The sequence below is a fragment of the Parus major genome, chromosome 5 (genome assembly GCF_001522545.3).
Source record: "Parus major isolate Abel chromosome 5, Parus_major1.1, whole genome shotgun sequence".
Taxonomy (NCBI): domain Eukaryota; kingdom Metazoa; phylum Chordata; class Aves; order Passeriformes; family Paridae; genus Parus; species Parus major.
In genome coordinates, this window is record NC_031774.1 from 1 (window position 1) to 15,224 (window position 15,224).

At 42.2% G+C, this 15,224-nt stretch overlaps 1 protein-coding gene across 3 annotated transcripts in view; it reads right to left on the bottom strand.

The window, feature by feature from the left end:
• Nucleotides 1-389: 389 nt before the first annotated feature.
• Nucleotides 390-15,224, bottom strand: part of SYT9 (synaptotagmin 9) — a 66,188-nt gene continuing 51,353 nt past the window's right edge. The window contains exons 4-8 of one of the 3 annotated variants that reach the window (XM_015632274.1): nucleotides 7,514-7,634; nucleotides 6,332-6,503; nucleotides 5,647-5,776; nucleotides 4,922-5,078; nucleotides 3,874-3,961 (exon numbers count right to left, since the gene is read on the bottom strand). In XM_015632274.1, the coding sequence (XP_015487760.1) occupies nucleotides 4,971-5,078; nucleotides 5,647-5,776; nucleotides 6,332-6,503; nucleotides 7,514-7,634 (531 nt within the window). In that variant the 3' untranslated portion in view covers nucleotides 3,874-3,961; nucleotides 4,922-4,970. Of the gene's footprint in view, nucleotides 3,962-4,921; nucleotides 5,079-5,646; nucleotides 5,777-6,331; nucleotides 6,504-7,513; nucleotides 7,635-15,224 lie in introns of those variants that run through there. The other 2 variants (XM_015632275.2, XM_015632276.1) reach the window with 2 other exon arrangements.

Consider the following 15,224-nt stretch of genomic DNA (forward strand, 5'->3'; position numbering starts at 1 on the left):
CACCAAGTCCGTCCTGCTGCCCTTTCTCGCAGCACAGGGGGCTTCTCTTGAGTTCTGCACTATTGTGGATTACCTTCTCTACATGCTTTTTTATTTCCCCCTACTAGGTAAGAAATCCATTGTTTTCTCTCTTGGTACTGAGATGTGATCATTTGGCAATGCACTGTTCTAAAGGGGGAATAAAAGCATTTCATCAATGACACTTCAGATGGAGTCACCTGATCTACTTTTGTCACTTCCTTCTGTTCAAACCAAGTGTACTAACAGCAAAGTCATTTCAGACGGATTTCTAGCTAGAAACAGATTTTTCAACTGAATTTCCTGGTCCCCGTTTGTTGTTTGTTACTTTTAAACCAGAAGAGTTTTCATCTATTTTTTTTTTTTCTAAATTTCAATTGCAGACACATCTCCTCAAGTGCTCAAATGTTGCCAGGTGATAAACATATAAATCAATACATCTCTTGTGGCTCTGGCTTTGGGTTCTCATGTTAATACAGCTACATACCATGCTTGGTACATGAAACCAAACCAAACCAAAGAATGAAAACAACCCAAAAGCCCTCTCAACAACAATCCTCTCAAGCAAGAAGGGTGGACTAAAATAACCTCCTTTTTTTTTTAAATTCTTTTGCATTGCCCTTTGCTGTTGTTTCATTTTGTGTTGATCCAGGAGTTCCCCTACCAGGGGTTAAATTGGATCTTGATGTAACAAGTGTCTCACACCTGCTGCTTTTGTGTTTTATGGACCTGCTGGCATGGAAAACTGGGCTGGTAACAACAGTTTTAACACCTTCTATGCTACATATTGGTTTTCTATTCTGTTTTCTGTAGTCCCCACTTCCCCAGATTGAGATGAATGTCTGCTCATCCACTGCCGGGGCTGTTTGCAGGGAAAAGCGAAATAAAAGGAAAAAGCAATGCTTTTCATGTCTTGTGATTTCAGTGGAAGTAGATAAAGAAATATTTGAGCACTCAGCTGCTCTGTGAGTGTTTTGTCATGGGAGTATCAGGCCACTGTCCGTGGGACTCGGCCTCACTGTCAGAAACTTGGGAGGTTTTCCCATGGCCACTCACTGCTTTTCCACAGAGCAACACCTGACACCGAGGCTCGTTACGGAAAACTAAAAGTAACCATTTAATAGCACGTTGTTAAAGAGCAAAATGGGATTAAGATCTTGCTGAGATGCATTTCTAAGCGATTTTCTCTTCTATTTTAGAGTTATGATACTTGTCATACAGTGTAATAATGCATTCACAGCAAATAAGAAAACAAATGAGGGCTTCAGCTTTGAAATCATCCTTGTGAGTCTGCTGCTAATTTACCACTGAGAATCACAGCTTAGAAAAGAAAGACTGAGCAGCATTGGGACCATAGCTTTCCCTGGGTTTCCAGCTGAGTTTGTAGCAGAATTATCCATCCTCTGGTCCTTCCAGCAGGCTGTGGTATTTTTGTAATACAGTCTGAAGACAGCAGCAGCAGTCTACTGGCCAACCAGAACCAGAACACAAAAATATTTTGGGTCTAGAGAATATCACTGGTAAAGTGGAGTATAAAGGTGAAGAGTGAAGTATCCAAATATAGAAAATATCTATCATTCCATAGATGCACTACTATGGTAAGGCAGGTATTTGTAAAAGCACATAGTAATGCCACAGCCTGAGTTACAGTTTGCAAGTCATGAGCAAAAATTCCGAGAATTCAATAGATTTAGGGGGTTTTCCTCATCTCTAAGCCTTTGAAGTCTGCTGGATTCCACTTTAAATGCTCACTGTCACAGAGATTTCTTTCCCTGTTTTAGTAGAATGCCGTTCAAAATAATTCTTTTGATGCCAGACCCTTGAGCATTAAATAAACCGAGCATGGCAATAAAATAAAAGAACTGCAACCCACTGGCAATTATAATGATACCACTTTTCAGCTGATGCCCCTTTGAGCTGCTGGGGACAAATCCTAGAAAGGCTCCTGCACTTTTCCAGGGACACACTGAGCCTGTTGTGTAGGAGTTCTCCCCTTGCCAGCAGTTTCTGTTGCTGATGTTGCCGTGGGAAGCGTGCCTGGCTCTGCATTCCGGGCAGAGGTGAGATGCAGAATGATTTATCTGGGAAATCACAGAACTCTACTCCAAAGGAAGAGCTCCTCCTGCTTTGCTCAGGCCCATCTCCTCTCTGTGGCTCCTGGGAGATGAGCCTGGGTAAAGAGCACAGGATTCTGCCCCAGGGGAGGCTCATGCATGAGCAGATATGCACATTGTCATGTACCACCGGCCTCCTGATAGAAAGCTGAAGGTGCAGCGGAACAGTTTTGCCATGGCAACATTATTTTCATTCTTTTGGAAATGCCCAGCAGTTGTCCTCCTGAAATTGTGCTTGGGCAGGTTTGGAAGTGCTGTTTAGTTTGCCAGGTATGTCCTTGCCTGTGGCAGCTGTGCTCTGCACAGCATGGCAAGAGATTTCTGAAAACCGCTGTGCATACAGGAATTTGGATTTATACCTGCAGCATACATTCACAGCAGATCCAAGATCTCCTGCAAGTTCCAAGACATTCTTTACTCACAAGTAATTCTGATTTTCTGAATTCTGAAGATCTGCACTGATAGGTTATGGGACTAACTTTTCAGACTCGAGGCCAAAATTTTAGATATTTCTTCAATCTGTGCATGCACAATTTGTGTCAGCAGAGCTGCAGATCCAAAATTCTTGGTGAACATTCGTCACATTCAAGATGTGAAGCAATGTGTGTGCACATTAACTTATCTGAACTCTACTTAATAACCAGGGCTCCCTCTCTGTAAGCACACAGCAGACAGCTCTGTTGTAGAAAACATCCATACTTTGCATCTTTTAAACAAAAAAATTCCCAGGTAAAGACGTGAGTCAAGTTCTCTGTAGAAAACGCTGGAGGATGAGAGAACTCCATGCGTGGCTAAATAAGTGGGGAAAAATTCATCCCAGGGTCTCCTGCTTTGGGGCACAAATTTCATTACATGACAGAATGCAGTGCTCAGATTCATTTTCTTTTAATGGTCGGAATTTGTCAGAATTTACAACATACCATCATGTAAAACAGCCCTGCTAATTCTACCACAAATAATAAAGGAAGTCTTCACAGGCACTACAGACTTGGAACAGCGTTTTCAAACGACACAGGGTGTGTGTGCTTGTTTGGATGATCCAGCATTGCCACCTGGGACACGCTCCCAACAGTTTGCAGCGCCGTGGACACGACTCAGAAACATCGACTGGAAAATCATCTCCAAAGGTTGAGGACTAACAACCTCCATGTTGTACAGATGGCTATCTCCTTTCTCAAAGAACATGCTGTCATTACAAATACCATATGCATCTTGTTCTCACCCAGCAGAACTTTTTTTACAGTTTTTCAGATTTGAAGGGTTTCTGCAAGGAACTGTATTAATTTGTTTTCATGTCAGGTGAAAGGAGGCACCAGCTGACACTGAGGACGCAACTTGTCATCAAAAAATAAATATCTGATGGCAATCATTCTTGAAAAAAAAAAAAAGATACTCAGAAAGCTAACCATTCACAATACTGCACCTTTTTTGCAAATACAAGGACAATATTTGTTGCTGCTTCCCATATCTGTTGGTTTAGGTTGCTGTCATTTTGCTTGTGGAACCTGGGTTATTCTACCAAACAGAAATGAAGACTTGAATTTGGGTAATGCTTACGACCATACAAATAATCTATCAGTAGCAGAAGTGTCAGCTGGAGAATTAATGCTACAAGTGGATAACATCACGCTACTTGAAACCAATAGCTCTTCACACAGTAGAAGACTGAGGGTCCTATTCAGCAAATATTCAGGGTCCTATGGCTGTGGCCACAGAGGTTCCAGAAGCTCTCGCTGAGTCTAGTCCTGATTCAGGAACCAAAATGATATGCTGTGTATATATTTCTCTGCACAGCCTGGATGCGCTGGACACCCTCCCCCACTCGATTCCTGGGAAGGAAAAAAAAATATGGCTCTGTTTAGCTTTCAGTGACATGAAAAGCAATCCACAGTAATGAAATCTAAAGAAGTTAGCCAGGCATGTATGAAAAGAACAGGATGCCTGCGAAAAGGGAAGAGCTGTCAAAACCTAATTGTGGGATCTGGCTGCAATGAAATTTATCAAAGAGGGAAGACAGGTTGGATATAAGGATGTAGACAACTTCTGCTAAGAGACACTTGTTGTGCTCTGGGCAATAGCAGCCCTCACACTACACCTCGTGTGCTGTGCCAGAGCATTCCTATCAACTCTTGGCCACAGCTGAGAGCTCCCAAATGTCAATTTGGGTCAGTATTTCGGTACTTCAGCCAGCATCTGCCCTGGGCAGAGCTGCCCCACTGCTGGCTGTGCTGAGAGGGCATGGAGCTTTCCTCCTGCCACACAGCCCCTGGGCACTCCCTGCTCCAGCTGTGCTGCCCTGGTGCCCAGACACCAGGAAACACAATTCCTTATGGATACAGGACAAGGCTGTGGGATTCCTCCCGGCTTACAGCATCCTCACAATGCCTGACAATCTTTTCTGGAACTGCCTATGGCCGGTGCTCATTTCAAGCAGGGAAATCTTCAGTGGCTGTGGTAACCCAGCTGCACTCTGGTGCAGAAAGTGAACTCAGAGGGGCTGAGAACTGCCTGCCTCCAAATCGTAGTGCCCACAGCATCATTCCTGGCTTGGTGTGGGCACTGTGCTCTTTCCTGTCTTTCAGCTGGGGCTGCTCATAAACAAGGTATTTCCCTTTGACTGGGAGCACTGCCTGACTCAGCCAGTGAGAGCAACAATGGGAGTAAGCCAGGGTAACTTTAGGAAGCAATTTAGTTCGATCTTTGATGAATTTCTGTGTCTCATGAACCAGGATTAGTGTTCCCTGTATTGGGGAGAGGATTAGACAGAGGGATTAAAAGGACATCTTTACCCCACTGGACTCTGTGGAATAGCCCCTGAGGATATGGCTAAGAAAGAGTTCAACAGGAATGCCAAATTTCTGCTGAATAGGTTAAAAGGGTGAGGAAGCCTCTTCGGCAGCCATCCAAGCGCAGAAGACCTGCATAACATTCCTGCTGAATAGGGCCCTAAAGACAAAAAACAAAACAAAACAAAACAAAAAAAACCATAGGAACCTTGAAAAGCTTTTCTGATTGTGTCGCTTCTTATCAGCGCCTCAGATCTCCAGAGACACTTAAACATATTTTTTTTCAGTGCAGTTAGGCATCCTTTGAGATGTGCTAGTGCCATGGATGATATATTGTTACAAGAAAAGAAGTCAAATTAGGCTGTTGCATATAAAAAGAAAATAGGTCTTGACTGTTCTGTAAACAAGGTCCTTTTCTTTCTATCAATTAGCAGTGAAAGTTACCCAAGATCTTATTTAAAAGGCAAAACCAAACCCTCAACTGTGCAATGTTTGGTGTTTTCATGTCTATATATTATAGACATCAGTAACCTTCTGTCTCCCTAACATGGAAAGGAGCAGACTTGTGTGTCACCTTTCAATTTTAGAGCGTTTCCAAACCCTTTTCTAGGATTTACCTCACGCGCGCGGATCTCGGGCTCGCTCACAAAATTCTGTCCAACTCCTAATGCCGTGTGGGAGAATATTCACAAGTGCTGCAGGGGGGAAGCAACAAATCAAAGCCTTACCTCCACAAGAGGATGCCAGTGAGCGATGGGCTTCCGAGGGTACGAGAGCATTTCGTTCCAGTGGTCGCGACCTAGGCTCTCTGCATCGTTGCCTACTTGACAAACTCCAATGACCTCATTGTGACCTACACTGTGAAAATGGTCCATAATATTTGTTTCTTAAAATTTTACCTTAGGAACCACACCGTTTGTATATTTCATCAGAAGTGTCAGCCGTGGATTTTTAGGACTAATGCTTGCCCGGAGCTATAGGAAATGCGTGGGTTTGCTCTTTGTGCTGCCCACTGCTCAGAACAATTTGATATTCCCCCCCTTGCAGCACACAAAAGGCTCTTTGCCCGTGCTCTGTAATTAGCTGCAAAGGCAAGCAGGCTCTGAGACACAACTTTATAAATGGGGAGTGTGAGCAAAGGCTTGGCAGAAATGCACAAACAGAACGATTAAATGCCCAGTCACCTCAGCTCTGCTGGGCACAGATGCAGCTTCCTGATGTCACTCATCACTAATCTATATTTAAAAATCTAGTCAGGAAATTCTGACCGACAAAACAAAAAAAATTGGAGGCTTCTACCAAGCTCAAGGCGACACAAATTCCCCACTTACAGGGAAAATAAAACCAACTTTCTTTCTGGGTGCAAATCTAGTGTGCAAGACTTTACCAGCCAACATTTGACAGGCATCTCACCGGTCATAATCCATAACAGCTATCGACAAGTTAATTTGGTCAATGTTTTCTGGAGGGACGTCAAAGACTATGGCTTCATTGTAAACGGGATTTAGGGTGTTCCTCTTGGTGGAAGTTTTCCTTTTCTTTAGCCGCCTTCCTTCACACATTAAAGAAACCTTCACGTAGGGATCTGTGTGGGTCACAAGAACAACGTTGATTTTGGACAAATGCAGATGGAAAGTGAAGGGAGACTTTTTGTGTGCCCATACCTGCTTGCAGGATTGATCTCCTGGACCTGACTGGGATCTGAGCTTCTCTGTTACCCTGGAATGCACTGGAGGCAGCGCAGCTTTGAAAGCTTTACCTGCTTATAATCAACTTTTTAGGTTCAAGAAGCTCTTTGTTGTGTACCAGCTCCTCAAAGGGTATTAAAATATTCACTGAAGCGTGTTATACATGACTATTTTATACAACAGCCTGTGTATCAGCCTATTTATAGCAGTCTAATTACTTGTTAGATTTGTAGGACAGACAGAAGATGACAATGTTTTTCACAACGGGATTTACTGATGTATGGTTAAATACAATTCAAAGGGCAACAATTAGTGGCTTATATTTCTCAAGAGAATTATAATTATTTTTAGAGTCCTGCAGGTAGAATAAAGAGAGCTGTTTCTTTGTAGCTCCTTTCTGAGAGCTCTACAACACCTTGCTAGTATTTAAAAGTCGTCTATGAAACCTTATTTATGTTTATAATTTTTATTGTGGGCTTTTGAAAGGGTTGCTGAAAGGATTCTGGGGTGATCACTGCTTTCTCCACATGCCAGCAACAGCAGAGCTGGCTCAGTGGCTCTTGGGGCTGTCAGAGAGGGCCAGTCTGCCTCTGTGTCACAGCTCTAACAGTCTGCTGCACAAATTCCCAGCCTTGGGAATGCATTTTGGCCAGCTCTCAATTACAGGGGCATTGGAAATAATAATCTTGCAGTCTTTTCGAGAGAGCAACTTATTTTAAACTGTTGCTTGGAGCTAAGCAAACTAAAATGTATTATTTATTTCTCATCAACTCCTGTACTCAAGCAGAGCTCGCAGTGTAACAGCCTTCCTCTCAAAAATCATTCTGGGATTTGGACAGGGTTGAATTCTGTGCCTTGGGAGGGAAATGGGATAGAAATCCACATTGAGCATTAAATTCATTCCTACCTGATGCTCCTGTGATATCCATTGCCTTTAAATTTCTTGCCTTTATTATTGTAATAGTTAGTCTTCCCGCTGTTGGAAGGTAGCAGAGTGAAAACATCAGGTCACCAAGATCCACGTTATCCTGTTCCAAGAAAAGAAAGATAATGTGAAGCAATAATAACAATTTTTCTACTCCTAGCAGGATTAAAAGCCAAAAACACACCTTTAGAGTTATGCAGTAAAAGCTGAATTCTCATTCTGAAGCACATCTGATTAAACAGCCATCCATGTGCATACAAAACTCGAGTCACTCTGCTGCTAGACCACCAAAGTTCTCCGGGGTAAATGAGGTTAAAGAGCACTCAGACCTTGCAGATGACACATTTAAATGATGGGGTGCCCTGTGAGGGACTGGAAAAGCTTTTTTCTATTCTGTTTTTCAGTGATTTGCCTGTTTCTCTGACAAGCAGCCACGAATGCCTGTGCCTTTTCCTTCTGGCCTGCAGGAGGAAACCCACGGAGTCATTCACAGGGAAAAAATGAAAAATGGTTTGGGCAGGACAAAGCTTTGTGCAGCTCTCAGGTTTGCATGAACTCAGGTGTGACAGGTCTGAAGTGTCCATGGCAACGGGAAAGTCTCCACCAGAAGCAGAACAAGGGTTGTTATTAATTGTCCATCATAATAATAACAATAATAATAGCAATAATAGCAATAATAACAATAATAACAATAATAGAAATAATAACAATAATAACAATAATAGCAATAATAATAACAATAATAACAATAATAGCAATAATAACAACAGCAGCTCCCTGTGCCTCACACAGACAAGCTCCCTCCAGTAAATTTATCCATCTGCTTCACTGATAGAGTAATTTGCAGCCCTTTCCTGTGTTGATGGCATCAGGGTTCCAGAAAAGCACTAGAAAGTTTGCAAACCCTGTTTGCAGTTACAAAGCATCATTTTTATATTTTTTTTTTAAGAGGGAAGTCTAGCTCTTTCATTAAAAATAGCAAAGATTGTATTAAATTATTTCTTTGATTTGATTTGCATTTTTTTTGACTGAGCAGTGAATTCACGCTTTCACAGACCTGCTGTCTGTAACTTAATATTTCATTCTTGACTGAAAAAAAAATAAAAAAAACCTACCTGATCCTTGAAATTAACAATTTCAAGGCCAGATTCCAAGACTTATAGGGAAGGGAAGTGCAGCTGTCATGGAGTATGTTTATCTTGCTTACTTAGCTTTGTGCAATAGCTTCCCATCTTTCCCAAGCTGGCTCCTTCTCTCCAAAAGCTGAAGGGTGTGGATGACACAGCAGGAGAGGGAAAAGACCTGGAAAGAGCTCCTGGCACAGGTTTGTCTCTGAGGCAGCTGCTCAGATCAATGCCCAGAGTCTGTGCAGCCAATTTATGTCACCTCATGAGTTAGCAGGGGACATTAGCAGGACAAAAAGCATTGCTGGCACAGAGCTGTAGAGAAATGGTGTGTCAGGAGGGAATTCCACAGGTCACTTCATCCTTGCTCAAGAGAGGCATCTTTGCTTTAGCTCACAGCTCATGCACAGAAAAAACCAAACACTCAGTCATTCAAAAGTAGGTGCTTGTGTTATTGTTTAAGAGATGCAGTCAAAGAAGGAAAAGGCTGATATTATGGGCTATTTGTCAGGAATAACCAGCTTTTAACCCCATCACCTTTTCCATTCTGAAGATCAGCGTTTCAGCTGGCTGGAAAGCTAATAAAGGCTGGGATAATATTGAGGTGGCTGCTATGACTCAGGCTGTTCAGTGCCTCTTGATAGCTCCCACTTGGAAGCAAACCTGCTGCAACAAACTGTGTCACTGACTCACTTGGTGGGAGGATCAGAGTGCAAAATATCCCTGCTTGGGATGCTGTGAGAAGTCCTGCAGGTTAAAGAGGCGTCAGCACAGCCAGGAGAAATTTCTCCTGGCTAACACCTGCCTTTAACATTACAAGAAAATAACTGATCTCTGAAATTTTCCCAGGGATCAGCTTGATACTCAGAACCAGGGAAACAGGAAGCAAAGTCTTCACTTGTCCTTCCTGCTGTGAGAGCAACTTCCAACACGTAAATGTAAATGTAAATGTAAATGTAAATGTAAATGTAAATGTACATGAAAATGTATTTCCCCAGCTCCAAGGTGCTGAACATTGGTAGCTGTAAAATTCTCTCTTGTGCTGCAACTCTTAGGGGACCAGAATTTCATAAGCCATTTAAAGATATTATTGACTGAAGCCACCTTTTGGGAATTTCTCAGTCTTGCAAATGTTGAGAGGTTGTTTTTTCCTGAATTGGTCACCACTCTTCAGAAGAAGGCAGTGTTGTTGAATCAGGTTTTCCCTGACCACAAAGAATCCCACCAGCTATCTGTTGTTTTAACTGTGTATTTTGGCATCCTTCTCATTGTGAGCTGTGGCAAAGTCACAGTGTATTCAGCTCCAGTGCTCCACGTGGTGACTGGGAATTCATTCTGTGAGTACTCTAAATTTACTGCCACTACCAAATACAAAAGTTTCCATTCCAGACTCGATCATCCTGAATGAACATTTAAAAAACTTATCCAATTTTTATCAAGAAGTTTATAGGTAAATGAATTGCTATACAAATGTTTTAGGAGCTGAATTCAGAAGCCAAGGAAAAATCAGAGGATCACAGAATATCCTGATTTGGAAGGGGCCCACGAGGATCACGGTGTCCAGCTCCTGTCCCAGCACAGAACAGCCCCAAGAGTCACCCCCTGTGCCTGAGAGCTTTGTCTCAACGCTTCTGGAACTCTGCCAGGCTGGTGCTGAGACCTCTTCTCTGGGGAGCCTGTTCCAGTGCCCAGCCACCCTTGGGTGAAGCCTCTCTCCTGATGTCCAGCCCAAATCTCCCCTGGTACAGCCTCCTGCCATCCCCTCGTGTGCCATCACTGGGCACTGAGAAGAAGAGCTAAAATAGAACTGCATTCATGAACTGCATCAATGAACTGCCCAGGAAAAGAATGGATCACATGTGCTGAATGCACTATTAGGAATGAGGCCATAATAGACTTACCCACAAGCTTTGCCTTACAACTGAAAAGTAATTGTCACCTGCACTGTGATGGATTTTTTTTAGCAAATGCTGTGACACAACTTTCCTAATGCTTTTTGAAAAACTGCACAGGGAAAAAAACCCTGAGTTCTGCTGGACTCAGAGCCTTTGATTTCATTAGTCTTTTCCAGTTCTAGAAGGTGTAGGTGTTGTGGCAATAGGTCACAGATGATGCTGAGTTTGTCTGCTCACAAGGCAGTGCCTGGGATTGTGACTGAAGGGAAGCTCACAGGCAGCAGCAGGGAAGAGACACTTCAGCCATTCAAATCCTTCTCAGTCTGAAAAAGAAGCCTTTTGTCTTCTGATAATTTCATTTCAAATTGTAGGGAATTAATGATTACTCCATCACACTGGCTACTTGTAAAAGTTTTCTGAAGTTTGGAAGGAATTTTTACAGCAGAGAGAGCCTTTCCCCTTGCCCTGGTTATTCCTGGTTATTCTCTCTTACCCCTATTTTCTGTAATGAGAGGGCAACACTGAAAATTGCTGCTACCAATGGGTCCTCAAGGTGCAGTCAGGAAGGTTCAATGAGGGAATGCTCTTCAGAGAGTCCCACAAACTGTGACTGCCCCCCAGAACAGGCAGGGGAGTGTTCACCTCTCTGGGTGACTGCAGGGCACCAGGCACCACCTCTGACTGGAGAGCAGCGTTGGCACAGGCACGACCCTGACATCCAGCAAACACAGGTCTGCTCCACAAATTCAGCTTTTTAACAGCACCAAAGCCAATTTATCAGAGTGCAGAGAGGATTAGTGCACATCTTCACGAGTTTAAAACCACTGAGCTACACGGCTTAAGGCACGGATTGTCACTAAAGGTGTGCTGTATTAGCAAGAAATCGCTTGGAGGAACAGAATTAACAAGCACAGAGGGCAGGATCTTCTGCAAGGATTAGTTCCTGTTCAAATTGAGTGCCTGTGCCTTGCTGTGTACGCTCCACAACACGTGGCACTACAGGCATTGCACTGCCAGAGGTATTTTGGAATGCCTGCCTAGGAAAAGATTTCATAAATAATGTAGGTTATCAAGTTGTGCATGTTGCACTTTCCAGATTTGTGCCTAACCTCAATCAGTGTTAATGAACTGAGTTCATTAACCATAGTGGTTATGTTCCATGCCATAGTGGGCGTGTTCCAGGGCAACCATGAGAGCCTTAATATAACCATTCCAAAATGCTGGTCAGTTTTATTAATGACTCAAAAGAAAATAATCAGCAGATAATTAAATTGAAATTGTAAATCACTTATATGTGCATGCCCCATATTATTTTTTTCTGGTCCCATTCAGCAAGAAGCATAACTGAATAAATATCCTCAAACAAACATACCAGGCTCCCATTGTCCTCACAAACTGCCCAGCTTCACAGGTAGAAAAACAGCCTTTATTTTTAATCTGTAACCTGCCTCTTCCTGTATTCTAAAAAATAAAATTTGGACTGGCTTTGCTTTTCCAGTGGGCCAGGCTTGGCCCCAGGCTCGGGGTGAGGGCTGAGTGCCTTGATGTTGTGAGCTGTGCCTTGCAGGGAGTCTCTGCTAATCCCACCCAGATTTATCTCTGAGCCCTTGCTGTGTTCATGCAGTTCTTTATTCAATGGAGCAACAGCACGAAGCTTCTTCCTTGAAAATATCCCAGTGTTGCCTGGGAGAGCTCAAGCCAGAGGAGTAAATCACAAGGTTTCCCACTGAAAACTGCAAACAGGATGAATCCCTTAATCCATGAAACCTCAAGGTAAGTAAGATTGCTATTAGGAGCATGGAGACATGCCTCCCTCTCATATTATGCTTCCTTCTTGCTCCATTCCTGGTGGAAATACTTGATATACTATAAAAATCCAATTTTTGAATAAGTTTTAGTGGCTTCTATTGAAAGGGTTACCGTTCCTGCTTTTCCCAGAACACATTTCAGGTTCCCCCAATGTAAAACTAACCCAAAATAAATACACCTTTGAAAAAGCTGAATTCTCATAGTACCATAAGCAGGTCTCCAGTCTATAATCACCCAGTATTTATAGATTTTAAAATCATTCCATTTTTCTGGAGATTAGCCTGCAGGATAAATCACTCCCCAGTACTGTGTCAGCAGCTCCATGCTGTTGCTTAGTGAGTATAACTCAGCATATTAAACAGGGAGATGTGTAACCTCAAAGAGGATGGTGACTAAGGGCCCCTAAATGGCCTCACCTTTGATGCCTTTGAGGCTGCACTAAGCAGCTCAGGCTGGATCAAACCTTCCCAGTGAAACCTCTAATTCACCTGGTTGTTAGGGGTATTCTGACAACTGGCAATGACATTTGGGATCAGAGCCCTCCTCTTCCTTCTCATAAATACATCTGAGTGCAGAAAATGGGGATGTAAAACAGGCAGCAGGGGGTGGAAGGAAACAAGACAATTTATAGGTTGTATCTTCTGCTTCTGCCTCTGATCTGGAAGGAGATTGGCTGTCCCTGAGTTAGGCACTCATAAGGTTTGTGCCCATTCCTTTGGCAACTGGAGATTTGTATTTCTGGAGCAGAGGAGCTGTGATAGGCCTGCACCACGCAGTGCCTGTGCCACTCTAATTAAAGCATATGTCTCAATTATACCAGGTTCCTCAGTTCTCCAGCTATAAAAAGGCAGACACTACTTTTTCACTTTTCTGCTGTGTTGCGAAACTAATTATGGGTTGTGAGGTGCCCACGTGTATTTTTATGCATCTCACCAACCCAGCATTAACTGGGGCACTTAGCAGGCACTGATGGCCTTGCTTATTTCCTATGAAATTGGTAACTCTTGAGAGAGGTTTTCCAGTGAGAAGAGGTTTTAGAGATTTGCTGAATTCCTGCTGCAGTGTCAGAGCTCAGGCAGTGGCTCCTTCAGCAGCTGGACATGTCTGCAAAGGGCACAGGAGAACAGGAACAGCAGAGGTGTCATGGGATGAGATGGTATCTCCTGAGTTTCTGAAGAACAGGAGGGACACATTTTCACTGTTTAATTAAAGCCTCTCCTTCTTCTCCTCTCCAAGCTGAGGAGCATTGGTTGCATTTTAAACAACAAAAATTTATTCCTAGTTACTTCCCAATCTTTCCTGGAATTAAGGGAATTACACTGCTACAGTGCAAGATAAGTTTCACTGTACATCATTCTAATATTTGCTAATGTGGGGATTTGAATTTTGCAAGGATTTACTTCAGAGGAGGTTCACTCAGCTAAGACAAGGATGAGTTAAGTATACCAGGTATATGTGTTAAGCCCAAATGACTGAGACATGCTTTAAGCAGTGTTATCTGCTTTTTTGGGATATACATTTATTAAATTGCTCATCTGTGTTGAGAAGCCTGGAATAAGATTTGAGTGATAAGATACTAATGCTGCTGAGGAACAGGTCCAGGACACAAATATTATGTGAATCCCACAGACTATAATCTGTTTGGGAATGATGGTAAATCTAAAGTATCTAACATGAAGAATTTGTGAAGTCAGCTCTACATTTTTTATAATTTCATCACAGAGTCATTTTGAGTTATATCTATGAGAAATGTATACCGATAAAAACTCTTTTGAAATGTTGGATTTTAATTGAAATTGCATGCAAAGAGCGCCAGTTGCTTCTCATTACACATTTTGAGATGAATAGAAAAGATATGACTGGAAAATTCTATTTTCATGATGCCTCAAATCAAAGAAATGAACTCTAGTAAAGCAGATATTTATTAATGCCTGAATCAATCCATATCTACAGAGATGTGATTAGGTATAGTAAGTAGAAAATGGGAATGGCCTATCTTTTATAATTATTCTTTCAATACATCAATGTCAGGCTGCATTTCATGTTTTAAGTTAATTTTCAAGTGGTACCATTTTCTCACTGTGATTTATTTTTTATTTATTTCATTGCCTCTATTTCTTTTCTTTATGCTTTTCTTAAAAAATGAAAGCAAGTAAGTAAAGAAGCCTTTTGAGCTTGGTATGTCTGATTTCCCTTACTGGGAAAGAACATGACCAAACAATTCAGAAGCTTGGTTTCACTGCAGTGAAGGAATATGAGAAAGCTGAATTGTTTGCATCTAATTCACTCTGGACTTTGCACTCCCAGTTTCCCAAGCATTTTGGCAACTTCTCTATAAAGATAGTAACAAAAATAAATCCAATAGCGTGTCCTCTGTCTTCAGAGTGTGAAGATCTTTTAACATGGATTTTAGAGTTTGTGTTTTGGGGTTGTTTGGGTTTTTTCCTCTCCTGATTCCATGATTCTCATGTCATGACTGCTTTCCTTTAATCCAGGCCATGTAAGAAGGATTCTCCAGCCACAACTCTGTGCTGTGCCAGTGATTCAAGATGCCTCAGAAATGAGGTAGTGGGAGCCAAAGTAGGAGCCTTTTACTCCATGAATGCTCCAGAACAAATCCAGTCAGTGTCCTTGAGGAGAAAATACTCATAACTTTCTCTTGCCACAGTGTCCCCAGCAGAATCAAGGACAGAAACCTTTTCCTGTAGGCACTCAATGTACTTATCTCTCTAAAGACCCAACATCTCCATTGTCATCATTTATATCCTTTATCACATCATGTATTGTTATTATATTTTATATAATAATATATAAATAATATATTATCATATCCTTCATCACATCATGTATTGTTATTATATTTTA